Source organism: Moschus berezovskii, chromosome 22, assembly GCF_049115385.1.
Source record: "Moschus berezovskii isolate FMDL1 chromosome 22, NW_MosBer_1.0, whole genome shotgun sequence".
NCBI lineage: Eukaryota > Metazoa > Chordata > Mammalia > Artiodactyla > Moschidae > Moschus > Moschus berezovskii.
Window position 1 is genome coordinate 30,611,723 of NC_142481.1, and position 25,163 is coordinate 30,636,885.

Below are 25,163 nucleotides of genomic sequence, written 5' to 3' on the forward strand. Positions count from 1 at the left end.
GAAGGACAAAGAGACTGCTGGAGAACCTGGAACAGCTGGGGACAGATTTTGCTTCAAGAAAAGGGAGTGTTCTCTGAATCTGCCGAGAAAAGTGTCAAGGGTGTTGAATGCTTTTAACCTTCCTGAAACTGGAACCATGCTCAGTTATGCCCATTCAAAATAATACTAGGCAGATGACAGCAACATGGCAGGCAGATGCTAGCCTTAAAAGACCCAACTCTTTGCAAACATTTGGGAGTTCAGCATCATTCAGAGTGCTAATTAGAAAGTTCTGTTTCCAGGCAGGAAGGCTTGTTTCCCCTCTGTGATTTTACTTTTCACCCATTGCTGACTGACTCACAGAACCACCCCTCCTTCAAAATGTGGGAGTGCTTACCATCAGTTTCTTAATAATGACAGCCATTCAAATGTTACTGCATTTTTTTTCACATCTGTGTAAAATCTATATTATTTATAATTGTTTTTCTTTCAATGGACTTTTGTACAAATATACATTCTTTTAACTGGGAAGTACTCACACTGTCCTATATCACTTGCCATAAATAGGAAGTAACCTAAAAATGAATTCAGTCCAAACAAAGTGATGTCATTCCATTCTAGCTAGAGAGTTCTATCATAGTCTTTCAAAAGGGAGATTAGGAAGCATAACAGGTATGTTAAAAATTAGTACTGAGATGTCCTTGATGTGTTTGGGAATGGAAGAATTGGAAAAGGGATAATAGTATCAGTAATTAGGATAATGTCATTCAAAAAACCCACCCACTCAAATTACCCATAAACCATGTTAAGTCAGATTATGGACCACTGCTGGTAAGGTTTCTAGACTTTGAGAAAGGCTCTGTGGTCAGAAAGTTTAAAAATGAGACAGTTAATATGATTAAGCCAGAGTGTATATGGGTAGAGGGGAGAGTCATCTAACAAGACACTGCTTTTTACTCAGACTAAAATTCATTGAGTATTTTTATTACTGAGATTCTTAGTACTTTTCAGAATGGGCTACAATATTTATTTTTGTAATGTTTTAATTCCTTTCCTTAAGTGATTTTAGTGACTGAATAGGGAGCCTTAGTGTGTTCAGAGAATGTGGTTCATTTTAGATGATGGGGTCCTTCTGAGTCTGCCATGCTCCTAGAATTACCCACTGAACACATTCCAAGTTTTAACAATTGATTTGTCTGATTTTCTGACCAAATGGCTCAGGTAATTGGATGTTGAATAGACACTGATTTTCTCTCTTTGAACAACTATTCACGCTGCCCTATAAAAACAATCAGGTCTTTCTTTTCCATTATTCTTTCAAGGAATTGGTTGTCAATCTTCTCTTCTTTTTTGCCAGCCTGTAGATTTTGAAACCAAAAGAGCATACAGCTTGAAGGTAGAGGCAGCCAACGTGCACATTGACCCGAAGTTCATCAGCAATGGGCCTTTCAAGGACACCGTGACGGTCAAGATTGCAGTAGAAGATGCTGACGAGCCTCCTATGTTCTTGGCTCCAAGTTATATCCACGAAGTCCAAGAAAATGCAGCCCCTGGCACTGTGGTGGGGAGAGTGCATGCCAAAGACCCTGATGCTGCCAATAGCCCTATAAGGTACAGATAAACTTATTTTTAAAGTGTGGATGGGGAATTCTAGAGGCAAGAGGTTTTAGGAAAGCCCTACAGAAGCCACATCCTTCAGTCTCAAGACGTGTCCAAGATATCATTCAATGTAAACAAGATGAAAACTTAAGAGACATGAAAATTCTAGTCCAGTTATTTGGATAGACTCATTCAGGCCCCATAATTTCTGGAGCAGATTTCCTGGTTATACTAGGTAATATAATCCTTATCTTCACCCATCTGTCTCAGAGAATTGTGGTGAAGTATAAATAATGGTTGTAAAATAGTAATTGTAATTCTAATTTATTAAATACCTTTCTATGCTCCCGTTACTTCACTAAGGGGAATCAGATACATAAACTAATTTATCCTCTCAACACTATTTTATAGGAATTATTATCCCTTAAGCTGAGACAAAACCAGGGTTCTGCAAGACAAAGTGACTTAACCGAAGAACCCAGACAGTGAGCAGGGTGCTCAGAAAGCAAGCCCTGTCTATCTAACCGCTGAACACTTTGAAGAGAAAATAAAGTGACCCTCAAATTTAGAGTGCTTTTCTTATCATGAATACATTTTTGTGACTTAGAAAAGAAAACTAGAAAACAGAACCCTGCCTCCCCTGTCTCCCCAACCTGAGCTGATAACCAATGAGATTGATGATGAAGATGAGACGGTGATGAGAAAGAAGCTGACCAGAAGGAAGCTTGAGTCATCCAGTCAAGGCATGTCTATATAGGGCAGGAATGGAAAGTTGTCTGAAACCAGCCCTGGATTCTAGCAGGTGTTTATCCTTCCGTGGCCACTCCCCTAATTCTGTTCTTGCTTAGATTCCTTCCTCTGCCTCCTCATGGTCTCCCTACCCCCAGACTACCACCTGTCTTTCCATCATCCTGTAGCAAGATCCAAGCATCATATCGTGCTTCAGTTAAACAACATCAAAAGTCAATGATCAAATTGTTTCTCATTGTCTCATAGTCCAAAATAATCTCAAGTCTCTCACTCGGCTTAAGCTCTTCTTCAAGCCCCTCCCCACTCCCACCCCTCAGTTACTGCTAGTCTCTCTGCTTTCTTCCTCTCCCTTCTCATCAGACTCTCAATTGCAGCTGGACTAGGCTATTTCCTGTCCTTTTCTAGTTCCTGGCCTTTGTATGTTCTTCCTTCTGGTTGTAGCTCTCTCCCTCGTCCTTTCCAGCTTGCAACATGGTACTCATTTTTCCCACCTCCACTTAGGTGTCATGTCCTCCAGGAGTTCTCCCAGGTACCCTAAGATAGATCGGATGCAGCTTCTACGTCACAGCTCTTACCATGCTGCATCACAGTGACAGCTTACACTGTGTTGCCGTTGGCATACTCAAAGAGGGCCAGGGATATGTGTGTCTAGGTCATGGGTTGATAAGTTACAGACCACAAAACAAGCCGCCATATGCATTTTGAGGAACCTCTATACTGCTTTCCTTAACAGCTGTATCTTGAACAGATATCTGAACTCCCATGTTCATTGCAGTGTTATTCACGATAGACAAGCTGTGGAAGTAATCTAAATTTCCATTGACAGATGAATGGACAAAGCAATCATGATGTATCTATATAATAGAATATTATTTAGCCTGAAGAAAGAAAATTCTGCCAATGGTGATAACATATGTGTATTTGGAGGATACTATGCTAAATGATGAATACTATGCTAAATGACAAAGGTATATATAGTCAAAGCTATGGTTTTTCCAGTAGTCCTGTATGGATGTGAGAGCAGGACCATAAAGAAGGCTGAATGCTGAAGAATTGATGCTTTTGAATTGTGGTGCCGGAGAAGTCTTGAGAGTCCCTTGGACAGCAGGGAGATCAAACCAGTCGATCCTAAAGGAAATCTACCCTGAATATTCATTGGAAGGACTGATGCTGAAGCTGAAGCTCCAATACTTTGGCCATCTGATGTGAATAAATGACTCACTGGAAAAGACTCTGATGTTGGGAAAGATTGAAGGCAAAAGGAGGAGGCGGCAGAGGATGAGATGGTTAGATAGCATCACTAACTCAATGGACATGAGTTTGAGCAAACTCCAAGAGATAGTGAAGGATAGGGAAGCCTGGCATGCTGCAGTCCATGGGGTAGCAAAGAGTTGAACACAATTTAGCAACTAAACAACAAGAACTGATAAATGAAATAAGCTGGACTCAGAAAGACATAATATATAGCATGTTACTCCTGTGTGGTATCTAAAAGAGTCTAATTGATAGAAACAGAGAGGAAAACAGTGGTTGCCAGGATCTAGAGAGTAGGGAAAATTGGGGGAGGGGGTATTGACCAGTGTGGTAACTATAGTTAATAATAATGTATTGTGGACTTGACATTTACAAAGAGAGTAGATCTTAAGTGTTCTTGCCCCCCCACACACACAAACACACACACGAATGGTAACTATGCGAAGAGGCAATGAATATGTTAATTAGTTTGATCATGCTAATCATTACACAAGGTATACTTATTTTGAAACATCATGTTGTTAGGCATTAAATACGGATTTTTTTTATTATTAATCATACCTCAATAAAGTTGGGAAGAAAAGTAAGTATATCTGAATATGAAAAAAAATATCACAGACAATGGAGTTTTTCTATTTATACCAAGAAAAATTCTGACAGGGCAGAAGGAAGTCCCAAATGTAAATGTTGTTCAGTTGCCTTTAAGTCTTTGAACATTGCCCCTCTGGGGAGAAAGGAAGACCGTTTTCTTGTCTCCAGACAACCCTGCTCTAAGTTATATATTTTAATACTCAGACAACCTTGAGACAGTGATCACTTTAGGATCCAATAGATGGAAATACTGGAACTCAAAGTGCTGACGTGAATTACTCAAAGTTACATGACCAGTCGGTATTGGAGACTGGATTTTAATCCGAATCTGCCTTGGGTGGTTTACTCTGGCTGAGCAGGCACTAATGGAAAGATTTCCCAGGCAAGTTTGAGTACTGTGCTCTGTATGCAAGAAGATACATTACACAGTGACTGAGGAGCTTGATACCACCTTTAAACTACTCAAAAATTTTCATGGTGTTAATTTTAAACGAATTAGCTTTGCCCTAGAATATTGAGGTACATTAGCAGCATTTAAAAAGTGGTGACGTAAAAACACATGGAACAACCACTCATTTCCTTGGCACCGCATTATTTCCAGGGATCCACATCTGTGATTGGTTATTTGGGTCATATTTTCAATGGAAGCAGTTCTGTGTGTGAAGACATTTTTCATGTCTATAATTATCCAAAGATGCTCATTACTGCCCTTGAACCAACTTCCCTCACCCACTCAGGTCCTAGTTGTTAGAACTACCAAACAATTCATAGAAAAACATTTAAAGTTTTTTATTCAGTAAGCTTTCTAGCCAGACTACCTACTTTCCTGAGTGCTTATCTTCACCTTTAAGGGAATTGTGTCCTTGGACATACAGATAGGGCCTTATAGTGTCACCCAAACTCTTAGCTGCTTAGAAATTTTTGCAAATCTTTCTTCTCAGACTCTGTAGCTTTAGAGACCCTTTCTTCACCATTGCCTTCCTGAAAGATTCTTTCCTCTTAGCTTCATTGCCATAACCTCTTCATGTCTCAGACATACATGGTGTCTTTGCTAGTTTTCCATCCCAGCCCAGGCACTGGGGACACCCTGAGACTCAGCCTTTGACCTCAGATTTTCTTTCTCCCTGTGTCCACTTATTTATAGTTTCATTCCATTCTGCTGTTTAGATTGAGTTAATGCTCCAGATTTTCTGCCTCTAGACTGATCTTTCTCCCTGACTCTAATTCTGTACTTCTTCTGCTATCTGCTATGCATTTTTACCCACTTTCTTTTTCCTTCCCTCACTCATTCATCAGAAAGATATTTTTGAGCCTACACTTCTTGTGACATACTTTAAAAAGAAGAAGAAGAAGAAGATCAGCTCTACTCCTGACTTTGTGAAGCCTATGGTAGACTCGAATCTTTCCTCTCCTGGCATGGCAGCATAGCCCTAGTAGAATTTCAGTCTCTCCTTCCTGCTAAGTTGACTTTGTTTTGTATTTCCCAATGCCTCCCTCTCTGTGACATTCATGCTGAAAATTCTCTAGGACTCTCCCAGCTTCCCGCCGATCTCCAAATATCAGCGGAATCCTACTGGTTCTGTCTTGATCACATGGTTTTTCATTCCCTCTGTCACTCCTACATCTAACTCTCTTATCACCTCACAGTCCTTAAAAACGACATCAACTCCTTCCCCCACTCTCACTAGCTCAGACCACCGTGCCCACCCTATCGTATTCATCATCCTGATGGTCTGATTCAGTCTATTTTTCCTCTGATCGAAAGCCCTTCATGATTTTTTCACCGGCTATAGGATGAAAGTCATACTCTGTAGACTGACAGTTGAGAGATTCCATGATCTATCCACTGTGTAATAGTGGTGACAACAGCAAAAATCATAGCAGCTATATTTGTTGTTCTGTTTAGTATATGTGAGGCACTAGGTTATACATCTTCAACATCTATTATTTCATGTCATTCTCACTGAAGACCTTAAAGTTGGGTAATATTAATATTCTAGTTTAAGTGATAAGTAAGCTGCGATTTAAAGAACTTAAGTGGCTTCTCCAGCATCACTTGATGTATATACAATGGGACATGAACTTGTACCTAGGACTTTACAAAACCAAAATCCATGTGCTCCACTTGTATAGAATAACACTTTGTTAATTATCTTTCTTCCCATGAGCTTGTCTTGTCATGTCAAGTAGATAGTAAACAGCCTGGTGTCAGGGAAAATATATTCTATTATTTCTTTTCTCTTTTTTTCACATAGAGCTCTGCTTAGGGTTCAGTCAGCTCAATCACTGAGCCTCTACTGACATTTATGAGGTGTGTGATAGTTTATCTTCCGTTTTACCACTGGGGAAGGGGACTCATCATTCCATTCCCATAGGGAGCTGTGAAGTCAATGGTATCATAGATGAGCTCATGTTTTATATTTTATGAAGTGCTGCTCCATACTTATTTCCTCTTTCTTGGAAATAACATGATCTAGAACTGGAAGATCCAGGTTCTAATATTGGCTCCCCAGAAACCAGGAGATAGATCATTTGCAAATCCCATCATTTATAAATTGAAGAGATTAAATTCTGTGACACCCAGGGTCTTTGCTATCTCTTTGTTTGTAATATTATTTGGTTGTATGGCTCTCAGTGAATGCCTTTAGACATATATACTGCTGGCCATCTTTAGCCATGGATTCTACACTGATGGGTTCCATATTGATGGATTCAACCAACGGCAGATCCAAAATATTTTGGGGGAAAAAAGTCCAGAAAGTTCCAAAAAACATAACTTGAATTTGTGGAACACAAGCAACTATTTACATAGCATTTATATTATATTAAGTATTTTAGTAATCTAGAGATAATTTGGAGAAGTCAATGGCAACCTACTCCAGTACTCTTGCCTGGAAGCTCCCATGGACGGAGGAGCCTGGTAGGCTGCAGTCCATGGGGTCGCGAAGAGTCAGACACGACTGAGTGACTTCACTTTCACTTTTCACTTTCATGCATTGGAGAAGGAAATGGCAACCCACTCCAGTGTTCTTGCCAGGAGAATACCAGGGATGGGGGAGCCTGGTGGGCTGCTGTCTATGGGGTCGCACAGAGTCAGACACAACTGAAGCAACTTAGCAGCAGCAGCAGAGATAATTTAAAGTGTACAGGAGGATATGTGTTGGTTATATGCAAATATTACACCATTTTATATAAGAGACTTGAGCATCCATGGGTTTTGGTATCCTCAGGGATCCTGGATCCAGTCCCTCATGGAAGCCAATGGACAACTGTCAACACTTTAATAAGTGTCTCTAATACATTATCCTGGGCAAGTTATTTTACCTTACTACACCTCAGTAAAGATCATTCCTCTTGACCCATATTCTACCTCACCTTGCCCTGTAATATTCTAGAAATTACTCTTTTTTTAGAAAAAAGCAAATTTTCTAGTGGACAGGAGTAGCTGAAACCTTCCAACTATGGTGTTAGGCTTAGCAGGGGGTCATTAAAGTGTGGGGAGGATACTCTACAAATGAATGGCCAAGCCTGCATATTTCACAATGGAATTCAGAACCAAGCCACCTGAGAACTGCTAAAACCAAATATACTGAATAAATTCACTCAAACTGTACTACTTATCATTTTCCTTTAAGTATGGAGAAAACTGATTTTTTTCTAGACTCTGAATGATCTTTGATGATAACTTTAGGTAAACTTAAGGGTATTTAATATTTCATATGCAAAAATCTGGCAAAAGTTCCATACACTTGTGACTATCTGAGTAGTTTGGGAGGAAGGTAAACCCGTTTCCCAAATGCAGGTTCATAAATATTCAGATGGTGGATGATTGTAGTAAATATGAAGAAATATGCAGCCTGTTATTCCATTTCTCAATCAAATATGCAGCATGTTATTCTGTTTCTCAATCAAATATGCTAAACAGCTCTTTCATTCATTGTCCTGAATAAAGAATTCCAATGTGGCAAAATGATTTCTATAAAAGATTCATGTACGGAGTTTGAAAAGTAAATTTGATTAAAAAGAAAATCTAGCTCAAGCAAGTCATTGAAAAAGTTGCTTTAAATATAGCATGGAGAAAATATTCCAGTATTAAGCTGCTTGGATGTCTCAGTCTAATTGCCTTATTTGCATTCTACTTAGGTATTCAATCGATCGTCATACTGACCTGGACAGGTTTTTCACTATTAATCCAGAGGATGGTTTTATTAAAACTACGAAACCTTTGGATAGAGAAGAAACTGCCTGGCTCAACATATCAGTTTTTGCAGCAGAAATCCGTAAGTATTATCCTAAGGGTTTTGATTCTACTTTGCCAAATATTATTCCTTCACACTCTATATTTTGGAAAATAACAGATAGCTGAGATAGAACAAGCTTTTTCTTTTTTTAGTCTTAAACATATTTTTCAATCTTTAAAATTTATTTTTGGTCATCTATCTAGAAAGACATATAAGCAAATAGAGTTGTTTTCATTTTCTTTGGCAGAACTGGGTACAGGCCTGGCACGTGAGCTGATAGCCTGTAGCAGCTTGAAACTCTTTACCACCCCTGAAAGATTCTCCACTTTATCCTCAGTTTTGTTTAAACCCAGAGCAGCAGAATCCTTAGAGCCAAGATTTATGGGTTTTTGTTTACCTATGGGGACTTCTCTGGTGGTTTAGATTGTAAAGAATCTGTCTGCAGTGCAGGAGACCCAGGATCAACCCCTGGTTCGGGAAGATTCCCTGGAAAAGGGAATGGCAACCCACTCCAGTTTTCTTTCCTGAGAATTCCATGAACAAGGAGCCTGGCAGGTACAGTCCATGGGGTCACAAAGAGTTGAGGACCAGAGATTCTCAAACTTGATCGTGTAGTGGATTATCACGAGGGCTTGTGTAACAAAGATTTCTGGATCCCACTCTCAGAGCCTCTAACTCGGGTCTTGGTTTGGGTTTGAAAATTTTCATTTCTAACAAATTCACAAATCGTTTGATGCTGTCTTGGGAACCCTCCTTTGAGAACTGCTGTTGTGGACTACACTCTGGGGAGCCAGGCTACACTAGAAGTGTTTGGAATTAAACCTCAGCAGAAAGGGAAAAGTGGTTTATTTCTTACCGGTCTAATGTTAGCCTTTATTCTAGGACATCATTCTCACACTGGACTTGGCATGCTTCGGGTTTTAGGTGACTTTTGTGCCAACAGTGCATTTACCTGCAGGGCCTGAGTGAAGCTGGAGCTCACTCTCTCCCAGGAGTAACCTTGGACCAACATGGATTCTTCCCTTGCACATGTTTACCATCTGAATTCTCTCCTTTCAGACAACCGGCATCAGGAAGCCAAAGTCCCTGTGGCCATTAGGGTCCTTGACGTTAATGACAATGCTCCCAAGTTTGCTGCCCCTTATGAAGGCTTCATCTGTGAGAGTGACCAGACCAAGCCACATTCCAACCAGGTAATGCTGCCCTGCCCTGGCTAGGAGCAATCATTTAGAACAAGAGTTTGCTTTCGAGATCATCCCTTGCAGAAACTTCCCAACTGCCCAAGAAGGCTTCAGAGCCCTGGTTTAGCTCAGGAGCTAAGTTCCCTAATTAAAATCAGGCTTCTTAGCCAGCCAGGAATTTTTGAATAAATGATGTGTCAATGTTAGCATGATTTATTTATGGGCCACCTTTCTCTTTCAGCCAATTGTTACAATTAGTGCAGATGACAAGGATGACACAGCCAATGGACCAAGATTTATCTTCAGTCTACCCCCTGAAATCATTCACAATCCAAATTTCACAGTCAGAGACAACAGAGGTTCGTACCAAGGTTCCTGTGCATTCAGAGAAGTAGAAATGGAAAACAAATGGCTTTTATATTGCAGAGCACAAGTATTTCCCCCTAATCTTAATAATGCCTTTCTGTTGAAGAACAAACAAGAAATAATAATGCCACCTTTATTTTGAGACCTGGGCTCATTTGGTGCATAGGAATAAGTGAGTCTATTTTTATTTTACTCTTTTTGTTGTTGTTGTTGGCTTTGATATTCATGAAGTGCTGGGGAAACCAAGTAGGGACATTTCCAGGGTCAATATGCAAACAACTTCATTTATTTCTTTTTAAGAGGTTGATAAACCTTTTGGGGACAGTATGGCTTTATGAATATTGATATCAAGAAAAGCATTAAAAGAGATTAGTTTAACTTTGTAAGGCAACATAATCTTTCAGCTGTCTTTCCCTTTCCAGCACAGTTATATTGTAGTATGGTTGGGTACAGAGCTTGATACCTAAAGGTGGTTGTAGAGTTATTGCCTGAAGGGCATTAGTCTCTATGCTGTAAACATGGCAAAATTTGATGTGATTTCTACTTCTTATTTCATTAGTCAAGGAGATTCTAGACTTGCAAATTATTTGCCGTAGTTGTTTTTCGTTGTTGTTGTATAGGCCCAAACAGTTCAGTCCCTAGACAAAGCTGGCAGCAGAGCCAAGATCAAAAAATAAGTTTCTTGACTCCTGGCCAGGCTGTTTTGGTTTGCACCTGCTCCTATAAGCCTGTGACAATGCAAGTCTGTAAAAACAGGAAGACAAATGCCATGATTCAATATAGGAATAAAAGATGGTCCTTCTTCACACGTTTTCATTAGATACATGCTAGCTATGTGGGAGGTTATATATTGATTTCTTGGTGACTGAGATCAGGCTTATAGCTTCTTAAATTAAACTAATTATTATTACTTTTCCCATCACCATTATCAGTGTTATATCAGTGTTATAATTATTATAAATACCAGTTAGTATGTTCTAGGGGCTTCCCCAGTGACTCAGTGATAAAGAATCTGTCTGTAATGCAGGAAATGTAGGCTCGTTCCCTGGGTCGAGAAGATCCTCTAGATGGGGAGGTGGCAATCCACTCCAGTATTCTTGCCTGGGAAATCCCATGGACAAAGGGGCCTGGTGGGCTATAGTCCGTGGGGTTGCAAAGAGTCAAACATGACTTACTGACTACACAACCACAACAGCAAACTATGTTCTAAACACCGTGCCAAGATCCTTCCTGTACTCTAGTAAATTTTCTCAACAGTAAGAGTTATTATCATTCTCATTTTGAAGATGAGGAAAATGAGGGACAGGCCATTAAGTAAGTCAGCCATGTGGGAGCAAGACCTAGATTTTAAACCTGGACTTTCAGAAGGCTAGAGGTGACAGCCTGAACCACTGTGCCCTCCTGGGTAAATTATTAAAGCGGAGAAGTGTTTCCTGTGCTCCTTGGATTTGAAGGGATCTGGTCTAACATACTTTATTATTACGTCTTGGGCTGATTAGAGCATTTCATCATGATCGTTATATCTGTGTATCCATGTAATCCCCAGTGTACATCTGAGGTCTCACTCCTGGATGTATTACTGGCAACATCCCTATTTGTCACTGGACACCTCCTGAAACAGCTGGTATTTCTGGGCTTTTCTTGTTCTATTCTCACCTCCATCACCTACCTTGTCTTCACTTTACATGTTCTTTAATATTTAGTTGCTGTTAACCCTCTGAAAGCATTATACCAAGACCTATTGTTCTCTAGGGAGTTATAAATAGTTCACTTTGTCACAATACTTTGGGGATGCCATCTATGTTTTCACGGAGATTATATTACCATGGAGAAGCCAACCTACTGTTTCCCCTGCCCTTTCCTATAAGAAACTAATTCTATGTGGAGACACCACTTTTGCACGGAATTGCTACTTTTTAAGAAAAATGCCTTTATTAACTATGGCAAACAGTTAATGAAAACTCCCATGTTTAGAGCTATTACAAAACCTTAAAGCAAATACAGTCCTATAATTATCATTTAATAGAGTTTCTTTCTACCAGCTCCTAAAAGTAATTACATATTGAAGTAATCCAAAAAGAGTAATCACATTCCACATCCTATTAATAGCCTACTGAGTTACCAAATTTCCCGGCTGAGACTGTTTTCCATAGAAAACATGAGATAATGGTTTATAGCATGCTGAGTAAAAGCATCAGCTTTCTCTCTCCTTGAGTGTTTACTTCCATTATGCCATGTAAATAATCAGGATTGTGTTTGCCTAAACTCTGTGGAAGCATTCGGCCTTTTTAAAAATATAAGAGGGGAAGCCATCTTAATACACACAAGCCTTTTATTTCATATTTTATCTTACTCCGTTCTACAGCACGGGAGCTTCAAAGACAACTCAGCAGGGAGCCGGGAAGTAGAACACTGGTAACTCTTTGACATCTGAGTCCATCTTTGGCTATTAATATCAAGAGTGGTGCTGTTTGGGGAGATGAAGAGCTGATCCACCCAGGCTTTGAGATGCATTTAGTTTGAAAATACTAGACTTATGGCATCTTTTAAAAACATGAGGAACATGTAATGAATAAGAAAAGCACAAAGAAAAAAAAATACCGAGAATAGCACCTCTCGTATATGTAGCTCTTCATTGGTTTATAAAGCTTTCTAATCGCCATTAAAAGCTTTCTAATCGCTTTTAATTCCTAAACAGCCCCAGAAAGTAGGCATTGTGGATATTTTTGTCCCCATTTCCTAGATGAAGAAGGAATATGAAAAGTCAGAAGATTCAGAGACTTTCCTAAGGTCACCCTGCCAATAAATAAATTGACCTAGAATGCTTGTGTGTTTACTGAGTTCTGTCAGGTGTAGTAACACTGTATATTATGAATATAGAGCTTGTGTGTTTTCTAATTTCTGATTTTGGAATTATTGTTTAAAAAATCTTTGTTTACCCCATAATCAAATAACAACAGTATTTAGAAGAGAAAAAGATCTAAAATTCAATTCATCAATCTAGGATTCCAGGGAAAGTATGAAGAGAAAAGGACAAACTGTAATTTTAATCAGCCATGGAAATTATAGTAAAATATATTTGTGAAGGATAAATTTTATAATTTTTTTTTATGTAATTAATTTATTTTTTATTGGAGGCAAATTATTTTACAATATTATATTGATTGGTTTTGCCATACATTGATATGAATTTGCCCCGGGTTTACATAAGTTCCCCCTCCTGAACCTCCCTCCCACCTCCCTCCTCCCTTTATCCTCCCTCTGGGTCATCCCCGCATGCCAGCCCCGAGCATCCTATAACAGAATTTTATAATTTTATACTACTGCATAATTAATACATATTCCTTTTAGGAAAATTAGAAAATACAAACAAGCAGAAATAAACTTAGAAATGATAAAATAACTTGGTAATATACAATCTAAAAATAATCACTGATAATTTTTATAGTCTTCTAGCTGTTTTCTTGGCATATATTTTGATCTTTAAAAAAAGGCAACCCTAAAATAATGTTCTCTTTTTTCCCTACATAATAATACATGATGTGCATTTTTTAGCTCAACCTTTTTCCTCTAAATAACCTCCTGACCTCATTATAAGGGTATATGATATCAGTTGACTATCTATTGTTGGGTAAGCACGTTCTTTTCACACACTTTTGTTGTTCAGTCACTCAGTCCTGACTGACTCTTTGTGACCCCATGGACTGCAGCACGCCAGACCTCACTGTTCTTCATCATCTCCTGGAGTTAGCTCAGACTCATGTCCATTGAGATGCCATCCAACCATCTCACCCTCTGTCAAAGTGATGTTTTTGGTTTATAATATGCTCTCTAGGTTTGTCATTTGTCATAGCTTTCCTTCCCAGGAGCAAGCGTCTTGCCATTTCATGACTGCAGTCATCCTCCACAGTGATTTTGGAGCCCAGGAAAAGAAAACCTGTCACTGTTTCCACTTTTTCCACTTCTGTTTGCCATGAAGTGTTGGGATCAGATGCTGTGCCAGCTTTTTCACTGTCCTCTTTCACCCTCATCAAGAGGTTCTTTAGTTCCTCTTCACTTTCTGGCCTTAGAGTGATATCATCTGAGGCTGTTGATATTTCTCCCAGCAATCTTGATTCCAGCTTGTGCTTGGCCCAGCCTGGCATTTCACATGATGTACTCTTCATATAAATTGAGTGAGTAGGGTGACAGTTTACAGGCTCACCTCACTCCTTTCCCAATTTTGGACCAATCTGTTGTTCCATGTCCAGTTCTAACTGTTGCTTCTTGATCTGCATACAGGTTTCAGAGGAGGCAGGTAAGGTGGTCTGATATTCCCATCTCTTTAAGAATTTTCCACAGTTTGTTGTGATCCACATAGTCAAAGACTTCCACGTAGTCACTGAAACAGAAGTAGATGTTTTTCTGGAATTCCCTTGCTTTCTCTATGATCCAAGGAATATTGGCAATTGCATCTCTGGTTCCTTTGCCTTTTCTAAACCCAGCTTGTACATCTGGAAGTTCGTGGTTCACGTACTGCTGAAGTTCTGCATAAAGAATTTTGAGCATAACCTTGATAGCATGGCTTATCATACCTACTGCATGATTTCCCCACTGTTTCAATGTCCTTTCAGTCCTGTTTATGCTGTGTTTTAAAGTAAAGATTTTTTTTTTTTCATTTTAATTTTTTCTTTAAGACCAAAAACATTTTGCATTGGGGTATAGCCAATTAACAATGTTGTGACAGTTTCAAGTGAAAGATGAAGAGATTCAGCCTCACATATACATGTATCCATTCTCCCCCAAATCCCGTTCCCATCCAGGCTGGCACATAACATTGAGCAGAGTTCCGTGTGATACACAATAGGTTTTTGTTGGCTATCCATTTTAAATATAGCAGTGTGTACATGACCTTTCAGTTTTTCTGTGTAATATTATTCTTAGCAAGATTTTCCTCAATATTCACTTATCTTCTTTCTTATATATCACATTTCCCATTCCAACCTTTTATCCATATGAGATAAATACAAAGTCTCCCTTTGTTGGCCATTTTAAAAATATCATTTAAGAAATAGTCATTTCTAGTTTCTTTGTAACACCATCCTTATTTTCACATGCATTACATACTACTTGATTTTAAGGACTATCAACATTTCCTATTCTATTTACTTTCATGAGAGCATCATATTTTTCATTAATGGTTTCACACATTTTATGTTAAAATCTGACAGGTATTTTGTCCACATTGTTTTCCTTTTATTTCTCTTTCTTAAATTTTGGTTTCTTTGTTCCTCCAGATATAATTTAGAATTTTTTTAGGTGCTTGATAAGTATCTTTGTGAATTTTATTGTGTTTAACTTAAATTTGCAGATTAATTTAAAAACTAAGAATTTTAAAATATTCTTCCTACCCAGAAGCGTGATCTGAGTTTCCATTGAATCTGTTCTCTTTTTAATTACCATCAGGGATATTTTATAGTTTTCTTCATTTTTGTTTTTAATATTTCTTATTATGATAATGACTAGCTACTTTATATTTTGGATGCTGTCCTAGGATAGAGTTTTTTAATTATGTATATTTTCTGTGACAATTTTTAGTATAAACTATAGCTATTTTACTTAGTTCATTTATTATTGGCACTGAGAAGTTATTGCTATAACTTCTCAGCTATTTTCCTAGGTTTTCTAGGGAAATAACTACATAAAAATTAAATAATGACAATTTGCTTCATCTTTTTTAAAAAAAAAATTGGGTTTTTTTGACAAACTGCATAGATTTGTGCTTTATGTGTTAAATAATCGCAGTAATAATGGCTTTACTTGTTAATTTAATGGGGATATTATTTCTAGAGTTTTATTGTTAAGCATAATATTGATTGTTAGATTAAAATTAAGATTTGTGTTGTGTGTGTGTATTTTCAGAAGTTTCCTTTCCATTTTAATTTTATTTTAAAAAACATATGTTCATTTTTAATACAATTTTTGGATACTAAGATAGTATGATTTTGACCACTGACCTAATCGATACATTAAATTGAAATATCCTGATTTTGAACTTCATATTTCTAATTTCCAAACCTCTATACCACATAATGATAAAATGCAGAGGAAAGAGCAAGGGTTAAGGATTAAATGTTGGCTGTAGCAGTGAGTGAGACATAGTCCCATATGTCAGGAAATTCCTAAAAGCTCATACAGTTAGCTATTTTGTGAAAGCACAGGTGATTTTGATAGGGACTGTTCATGACCTACCTGCAGAGGAGCTGTAACTACCACAGTGGCCTCCGAACAGGCTGTCTGACTCTAGTCTTGCCCCCACTTAACTTAACTTGCCTGCACTTAACTTGCCCCCACTGATAACGTCTTTCTTTTTAAAATTCTTCTATGGCTCTCCATTTCCTATGGCTTTAACTGAAACTTCATAGTCTGGTGAGCAAGAAATGATATGACCTACTTCCCAAACTTTGGGTCTATCATCTCCTTTCTCTTGTTACCATAAACCAAGCTCCAGAAACTTCAAACCATCTTTATTTTCCCAAATATGCTGTGTTCTCACACGCCTATGCTTTTGTTCTGTGGAAAATGTACCCTCGTACCCTGGGTGTATGAGGTACCCCCATACCTCCTCTTTTAAGTCGCACTGTAAATGAAGTCTCTTAGGTGAAGCTTTGCTGTGCATCCCAGCCCATCCCTGGATGCTCCCTCCTCTGTGCTCCAGGAACACTGCACTAACCTCTAGTGTTTTTTTAATCACTCTGCATTCTAAGCATACGTTTCTCTCTCTGTCTCCCATTAGAATATGAGGTCTGGTATCCCAAAACTTAAAAAAGTGGGTTGACCAAATGCATGAATTAAAGTGGAAAAAGTAGATAGAAAGACAGGTAATATGCTTCAGTCATTTTGGGGGTTAGTTATTATTGTGAAAAAATGATTATGTTGTGAGATAAGCTTCAGGCTAGAAGAGACAGCCCTTCTTTCTTTGTTGGGATGTTCTGAAGGAGTCAGTATCAGGTCACCCACCCCTTCCATCCATTTATCCTTCCATCATATATTATTGCATAAAGTTATACTGGATATCCAAGGTCTGGATCCAGGAAGAGATGACTTTCAAACGTATTAAATTTGTCAGTATATTATCTAATATGCAACCAAGTTGCAGATCAAATGAGATCTGATACATGATACATTCAGAGTTAAGTATGAACTGCTAAAAAAATTAAATAAAATTTCTAAAAAAATAGAACTAGGAATAAAACCACCATATGACCCAGCAATCCCACTCCTAGGCATATACCCTGAGGAAACCAAAATGGAAAGAGACACATGCATCCCATTGTTCATTGCAGCACTATTTACAATAGCTAGAACATGGAAGTAACCTAGATGTCCATCGACAGATGAATGGATAAAGAATTTGTGGTATGTATACACAATGGAATATTACTCAGCCATAAAAAGGAATGCATTTGAGTCAGTTCTAATAAGTTGGATGAACCTAGAACCTATTCTACAGAGTGAAGTGAGTCAGAAAAAGAAAGATAAATACTGTATTCTAACACATATATACGGACTCTAGAAAAATGATACTGAAGAATTTATTTACAGGGCAGCAGTGGAGAAACAGACATAGAGAAAAGACTTATGGACATGGAGAGAGGGGAGGAGAGGGTGAGATGTGTGGAAAGAGTAACATGGAAACTTACACTACCATATGTAAAAGAGATAGCCAAGGGGAATTTGCTCTATGGCTCAGGAAACTGAAACAGGAGCTCTGTATCAACCTAGAGGGTTGGGATGGGGAGGAAGATGGGAGGGAGCTTCAAAACAGAGGGGATATATATATACCTATGGCTGATTCATGTTGAGGTTTGACAAAAAACAGCAAAATTCTGTAAAGCAATTATCCTTCAATAAAAAATAAATTAATTAAAAATATTTTAAAAAATAGAACAAAAAAAGTTTGTGTGGAAAGCAGGGTAAGGAAAGATAGCCAAGACAGATTCATCCTGATTAGACCAATTGGCAAACATCTTTCTTTCTTTCTTCTTCTTTTTTTTTTTTTTTTTGGTCTAAACTAATGACAATTCTTTTTCTGATGAGTAGCACCAAAAAGCATCCAAATATGCTTCTAGCTTTTCACTTTTATAATTTAAAGATAATCAAACAGATTTCTGTGGGACTTTTCCCCCCTTAATTGCTTCAATATGGAAGATTCTCTGTTGGCAGATCAAAATGGCAGATGGCTTTTAATGCCCTGCCATTTTCACTGTATAAATAATTATGTTCCTTTTCTGCCTGAAATTCACTGCCATGGTTTATCCAACACAGAACACAATTTATCTGGAAACCCACCCCTTCCTCAACCTAACAGAAGGAGAAATAGGTCTTTTTGGTGAATTAGATTATTCTTTCAAGGTTCACTCTGGTCACTGACTTAACCCTTGGGATTTCTCAACTTGAATTCCTTGGTAGTTTTCCTTTTCTAAAACCAGGAAATACATTTCTTTCTCCCTCCCTATCACCAAGAGAAAATTATCCTCTAACAAATGTGGAAGGAAAGTTGACTCTAAGGAATGGGATAAACTACAACCTGAAAAGTCTGTTGGTACCAACAAAGAGTGCACACGTAGATGCCTTGTATACACATCAGTTCAGTTCAGTCGTATCTGACGCTTTGTGACCCCCTGGACTGCAGCATGCCAAGCTTCCCTGTCCATCACCAACTCCTTGCCCAAACTTGTGTCCATCGAGTCAGTGATGCCATCCAACCATCTCATCCTCTGTCATCCTCTTCTCCTCCTGTCTTCAGTCTTTCCCAGCATCAGCGTCTTTTCAAATGAGTCAGCTCTTTGCATCAGGTGGCCAAAAAATTGGAGCTTCGGCTTCAGCATCAGTCCTTCCAATGAATATTCAGGATCGCTTTCCTTTAGGATGGACTGGTCTGGTCTCCTTGCAGTCCAAGGGACACTCAGGAGTCTCCCACACCACAGCTCAGAAGCATCCGTTCTGTGTGCATAGACACATGCACATAGGCAGTTGTTCCCATGTTATTTGCTGTGTTTTGAATTTTGAATCTCAATATCAGAGATATAATTAAAAATCATAATCCCCCTTCCTCTGTACGATGTGGGCCTTCATTTACAGGGGAGACATTATAGCCATCTGAGTCTTGGATCAAACAATTTTCTGCATTAATATTTTAAGGCTAGTCTCATAGAATTTACCTCACTGTAGCATTTCCATCATTCCAAAATGTTATGAAAATAATAGATTTCTTTTTATGTCTTGCATACTTGTTTGTTTTTGAAGGCGTGTGTGTTTCTGGAAATGCTATGGGAAGAGACGTGCTGAATAAGTGCCCTAAATCCTTTGTAGGTCTCTCTGACATAAAATTCTTAGGGTTCTAAGAGCAGCTCTTTCATCTGGGACTTGAGTCTGTGAGGATTTAGCTAAAGGTTGTGATGGGGGTCCATATAATTAACTAACCACATTGGGGAAATCTGGTATTAAAAAAAAAGGAACAAATGTGGCATGCAATAATATCAGAATTCTAGGATCTGCTGTGCACTGGTAAAAATACATTGAAACCTAGAGAAGTTTGAATCCTAGTTTTGTTTATATTTTCCATGTTACTGTGATCAGTTGCTTCCCTCTTTGATTATGAATTTCTTTTCATGTAAAATAAAGGTAATTATACTTTCTGCACATAGTTTAAAAATTCTTTGGAGTTAAGTAGGTGGAAGTAACAAAGAATAAGCTTTGCATATATTGCTGCTGCTGCATCACTTCAGTCATGTCTGACTCTTTGTGACCCCATAGACAGAAGCCCACAAGGGTTCCCCGTCCCTGGGATTCTCCAGGCAAGAACACTGGAGTGGGTTGCCATTTCCTTCTCCTTGCACATATTAGCAGCTCAATAAATGTTACTTAATTAAATCTGACTCACCCAAAATAATAAGAAAAAATAATGAGATAAAGGGATGATATTTTCCAGGAACAAAATCTATAATATAGATAGAGGGTTGGGTTCAAAAGTACAAAGTGGGAGAAGATAGGCAGTCTGGAAATTGATGGCAAGCTATTAAGTCAGTAAAATTTGACTGTGTGGAAAAGCCAGATGGATGCTGAATGTAATGAAAGAAACCTCCTTCAACTGTTTATTTTTCTAGTTCACAAAACACTGCTGACCAAACAAAGATGAGTAAGCAAGGTTCTTGCCTTCAAGGATGTTACTTTCCATTGGAGAAGACACACATTCAAACAGTTCCCATAGATTGTGAAATATTCAATATGAGCAATGACTACAGGTAGATACGTGGCTCATACGGTGTTTAGAAAGACAATAAAATATATATACAGAAGCTATTAAGTTTACCTTTAAGCATTAGTCATCTCAGAAAGTTAATGCTACAAACTTTAAAAACATTATTTGAAATTTCTATTATTTCAGTCCCTCCCTCAGACTCAAGGTGTCACAAATACTGCCATCAAAAATTAAAATTATTTTTTCAAAAATCACAAATGTAAATGAGTACCAAAAATCTAAATAACTAGACTTTTCAATGATGTCTTTTGTACAATAATTCTGTAGCATGTGTCCTTCTGAAATTTTAAAAGTTTGAAACTTCACTAGTACTTTTGGGACATACTTTATATGTATATATATATTTTTTTTTTCATTATCCTGATAGAGCTATTGTCACATATCTAAGGAAAATAGAGAAGACCCAGAGGAACATAATCACATAATGATTATTCTGCTAGGGACTGCATATGTTTCTTCAAGTGTGTGGAAGCTTTTAATGGGGTGGATGGATTTAGTTTGTTGCTAAGGTTTGAGCAGAAAGGGTAAATTAGGTAGATTTAGGTCAGAAGTGAATTAAATAAGAGCAAGGCATGGCCTAGATCTTTTACACTCTCAAGAGATGGGCTCCAGTAGGATGCAGACAGTGTCTGCCTTCATAGGCTAAAGTATTAATATCTCTGATCAAGTTGATCAGTAGGGGGATCTTTAGCTTTGGAGCAGAGAGGGACAGAGGAAAAGAAGTGGTAAGGAAGAGTGTCTTAAGATGCTCTTTAGGGCACTATTCTCTCACTTCAGGCCAAGCCTCTCTTCTGACATCATGATGAGAGCAGAAAGTACTAATCATTTGCTGCAGTGATTCCTCTTTTCAGGTTGCTGTGCCCATATATGGCTTCCCTGGTGGCTCAGATGGTAAAGCATCTGCCTGCAGTGCGGGAGACCCAGGTTCGATCCCTGAGTCGGGAAGATCCCCTGGAGAAGGAAATGGCAACCCACTCAGTATTCTTGCCTGGAAAATCCCATGGACAGAGGAGTCTGAAAGGCTGTAGTCCATGGGGTCACAGAGTCAGACACGACTGAGTTTGCCCATTTTGCCCTGGTTGTTTTTCTTTTTGCTAATACAAGATTGGCACCCAGTGCAGTTGACGTATCAAAGGCTGCTTCCCTATCATAATTTTCGCTTTTAATATCCTTTGTATATATCCCTCCCTTGGGTGATATCATCATCATGGCCCTTACATTTGCATCTCCAAACTGATACCATGGAGACCATCATTATGAAGAACTTTTACATTTTGTTAATGTAATCACAAAGTATGCAGATAAAAATAGCATCCAGTTAGGAGTCTAGGTTGTAGACATAAAAATTTGAAACCTGAATTTATCTACCATTAATAGAAATACTACAGTTTGTACAAGACATATACTAGTAATTAATGACCTCATTTGCAAGTTTTTGCCTAAGTAGGGGGAAGAAAGGAAAGGCTTCCGTGTTTGTGGACAGGGAAGAGAATATAAGGTGTCAGGATGAAACACCAAGGTGATTGAAAAATGTTTTCTTGCCGTGGGAAATACCTTACCCAGAACTGAAGAGCATGAACTATCTTCCTACCTCTGAAGGATGCGCCCTTCTCTGTAGGCAACCACATTCAAGGCTGCAAAGACATTTCTAAGAATTCACTTTCCTCTCTTTGCCAATGTGTTCCTCTTCCTCATTAGTCCACTGCACAAAGAGGAGAGCTTCCAGAAAAGAATTGATGTGTACCAGTCATCTGCAACAGCCTGGCACTGTGCTAAGTGCCTTTATGAATGGAATCAAATTTAACCCTAAAAACTATTAATTTCCTGGATGAGAATATAGCAACTCAAGACATTTACCTAATAGGTCTAAATGTCAGGCGATTAATATATAGAAGAGTCATGATTCAAACCCAGATCTGTTTGACCCAAAATACTGAGATTTGCTCTTTGGAAGCTTTATAAAGCTGAATACTTTGGCCACCTGATGTGAAGAGCTGACTCATTAGAAAAGACTGAAGGCAAAAGAAGAGGGTGGCAGAGGAGGGGTTGTTCAGATAGCATCACTGACTCAATGGACATGAATATGAGCAAACTCCAGGAGACAGAGCAGGACAGAGGAGCCTGCAGTCCATGGGGTGGCAAAGAGTTGGACAGGACTTAGTGACTTAACAGCAACAGTAGAAGAGAAGGGTTTGAGAAATCTCTTGATGAAAACTTAAAAATCGATAGGACATTTGTCATTTTCTGCCTCATCTTATTAACCATGGAATCAGTTTGACACTTCCCTGAAAACATGTCCTACAGAAGCTCTTATTTTTTTTCTCTTGTGTTACCCATACATCTTAGAAATGTGTATGTCCAAATTGAGGGGACCCTCTCAAAGATGGATATAGAGTAGCTGGCTAACTAAAATAATGAGAGAATTTGTAGCCAAACCTAGGATATAAAAATGATTTCCTACAGAGGTTTTATTATTGTTGTCAGTTTGTTTAATTTTCCATTTATTTTTTTGGAGTTGTTTTTCATGGAGTCCCCGCCTGTAGTGGTTCTTTTTGTTAGTAAAGTATCAGTGACCAGAGTGGACAACAAGAAAGACCATCATAGGACATGGTGCTGTCTCCTCTGATATGGCCCTCCCTGCAAAAAACTCATCCTACCATTGGTGCTGAGGTCTAGATCTAAAGGGGGGATATTGTATGCATTCAAGCAACAACAGCCACCTAAGTGCCAAGCTAGTCTGGTTAGATATGCTTCCCGTCTAACTATACCTACCCCTCACTAGTTCACGAGCTCTGGAAGACCTGAATTCTGGTGCTGAGTTTTCCAGTAGGAGGATTCCTGAGCTTCCTGGAAGCACAGCCCAGAGGACAACCAATGGTTTTTATTATTTGGTCCTAATTGCAACCCCATGAGGCACGCTTGCTATCAACTTGTGTCCTCATTTTAAAGATGAACAAGTAAGGCTCTGGCAGGACAAATGACTCATTCTAAAGCATGTGTTTGGAATATGCCCAGGAACAGACCTTCAGCCCATTTATTTTCCACCTCTCAAACTAATCTTAAAATCCATATGTGAAACATTTTTTAAAAGTTCTTGAGATTCTCCTGATGAATCACTCAGAGACAATAAATGGTTCAGTCAGCCGGGTACTTTGATGAGCTTTCATTTCATAGTTTCAGTGTGTCTGAGAGGACTCAGCTGTTCAGAATATGAAACATCTTGAATTCACAGGCTGGTGTCCTGCTCAGATACATGTTTTCCATAGTGTTTGATTTTCAATTACCTTCATTTGTAAGCCAGCCTGCTGTCATCTGGAGGTACAGTTTTGCATGGATTGCACACTGAAAACTAGATTTTTAAGCCACAGGTTTAAAAAAAATAAAAACACCCAGGTCACGTTCCCACCAAACTGCACCATGGGTAATAGGGTGGGACTAAATAGATGACATCTCTTCGGGATGTCATTCATATCAGAGAGGTATATTTGACCAAACAATTTAATTAATTTCTTTTCTTCATAAATTTTTTCATATTTATTTTTATTCATGATGGCATGGCATTTGTGATATTTCAGATCATTAAAATACAGGAAATATTTTAACATTTAATTTGTGAAAGCCTTACTTGATTCAAATAAAATTATGAGAAGGAAAAAATAACATTTGAAGTAATTTATGTAGATATATCAAATTTTTTTGTGTTTGTTAAGCATAGAACAATGGTATAGCCTACAATAGGAAAGAGCAGTCAGCAAATGGAATGTTAAGTTTATATTTTATTTGACCAGCTTTTAAAAAAAATCATGATTTTTCATAGTACAGATAATTTTTCTCCAGTGATAAGAGCAATATAAGTTTTCATAGTACAGATAATTTTTCTCCAGTGATAAGAGCAATATAAGAGCTAATCAATATAAGAGCTAATCACACAAACTTCAGAAAATATAGAGATGAGGGCTGGCAGTTCTGCCCCATTTTGATTGAGAGATTGGCAGCAAAGGGCAGAGGATCTGTCACTAATAAGTTTTGCCAAAAACTAGCTAGCACACACACCTTAGCTTCTGCAATACTCAGAGTATCTATTAGTCCTAAATGAGACTGAACCTATATAGATATTTTTTTTAAATCTCACACAGAATATGCTACATTTTCTTTAACCTAAAAATATGAATTCAGCTTTTAGATTCTAGGATAATTTTTCCTAGCACAAGAGCTAATTCATGGTACTATCCATTCAAAGCAATGGGCCATCATCTTGGTCATAACCTTGCTATAAATTACTGATTCCTACCTCACAAAATGAGGCATGCCATATTGAGAGTGTGTGTGTGTCTGTGTAATTCGATGGAGCATATTCAAAACTTCCACTGTTTTATAATAGCAGTGTTTTCCAAGCGCAGAGCATATGGTCTAGAAAAAATCTTTTTGGCGGGTAGAGATACACAGAAAACATGATGAGGAAGCATTTGGGAATAGGTTACAAAAGATTGAGAAATACATGAAAACCAACATCTGGAACTTGGGTGAAACCTTTCCCAAAACATGGTTACAACATTTGTTCAACAAATATTTGTTGAATGTCTGCGATGTGTCCAGCACTGGAGGCACTGAGATGAAGCAGATAAAAGCCCCTGTTTTCCAGAAGTCCACAGTCTAGGAGAGAACCAAGTATTTTATGCCAACAAACAATAACAGAAGAATGGGAGACTGATTTTTATAGGAATGTACAGTGTGCTGGGTCCCAATGGAGATGGGGGGAGAGGTCTAGAAAGGTGACTTTGGATTCAGTTTTGAGGCTTGAGAAACTCACTTGTCATGATTAAAGGAACTTTGGGTGGGTCGGAGGGCATTTTAAAGCAAAGGGTCAAAGTCAAGGCGTACAAAGAATACGGTGTGCTG

General features: G+C 38.3%; 1 protein-coding gene across 2 annotated transcripts in view; it reads left to right on the forward strand.

Annotated features, from left to right (window-relative positions):
- CDH11 (cadherin 11) overlaps positions 1 to 25,163 on the forward strand; it is a 90,173-nt gene that overhangs the window by 60,199 nt on the left and 4,811 nt on the right. For both annotated transcript variants that reach the window (XM_055412622.2, XM_055412623.2), the window contains exons 7-10: positions 1,337 to 1,590; positions 8,317 to 8,453; positions 9,474 to 9,607; positions 9,837 to 9,954. In XM_055412622.2, coding sequence (XP_055268597.1) covers positions 1,337 to 1,590; positions 8,317 to 8,453; positions 9,474 to 9,607; positions 9,837 to 9,954 — 643 coding nt within the window. The remainder of the gene's footprint in view (positions 1 to 1,336; positions 1,591 to 8,316; positions 8,454 to 9,473; positions 9,608 to 9,836; positions 9,955 to 25,163) is intronic.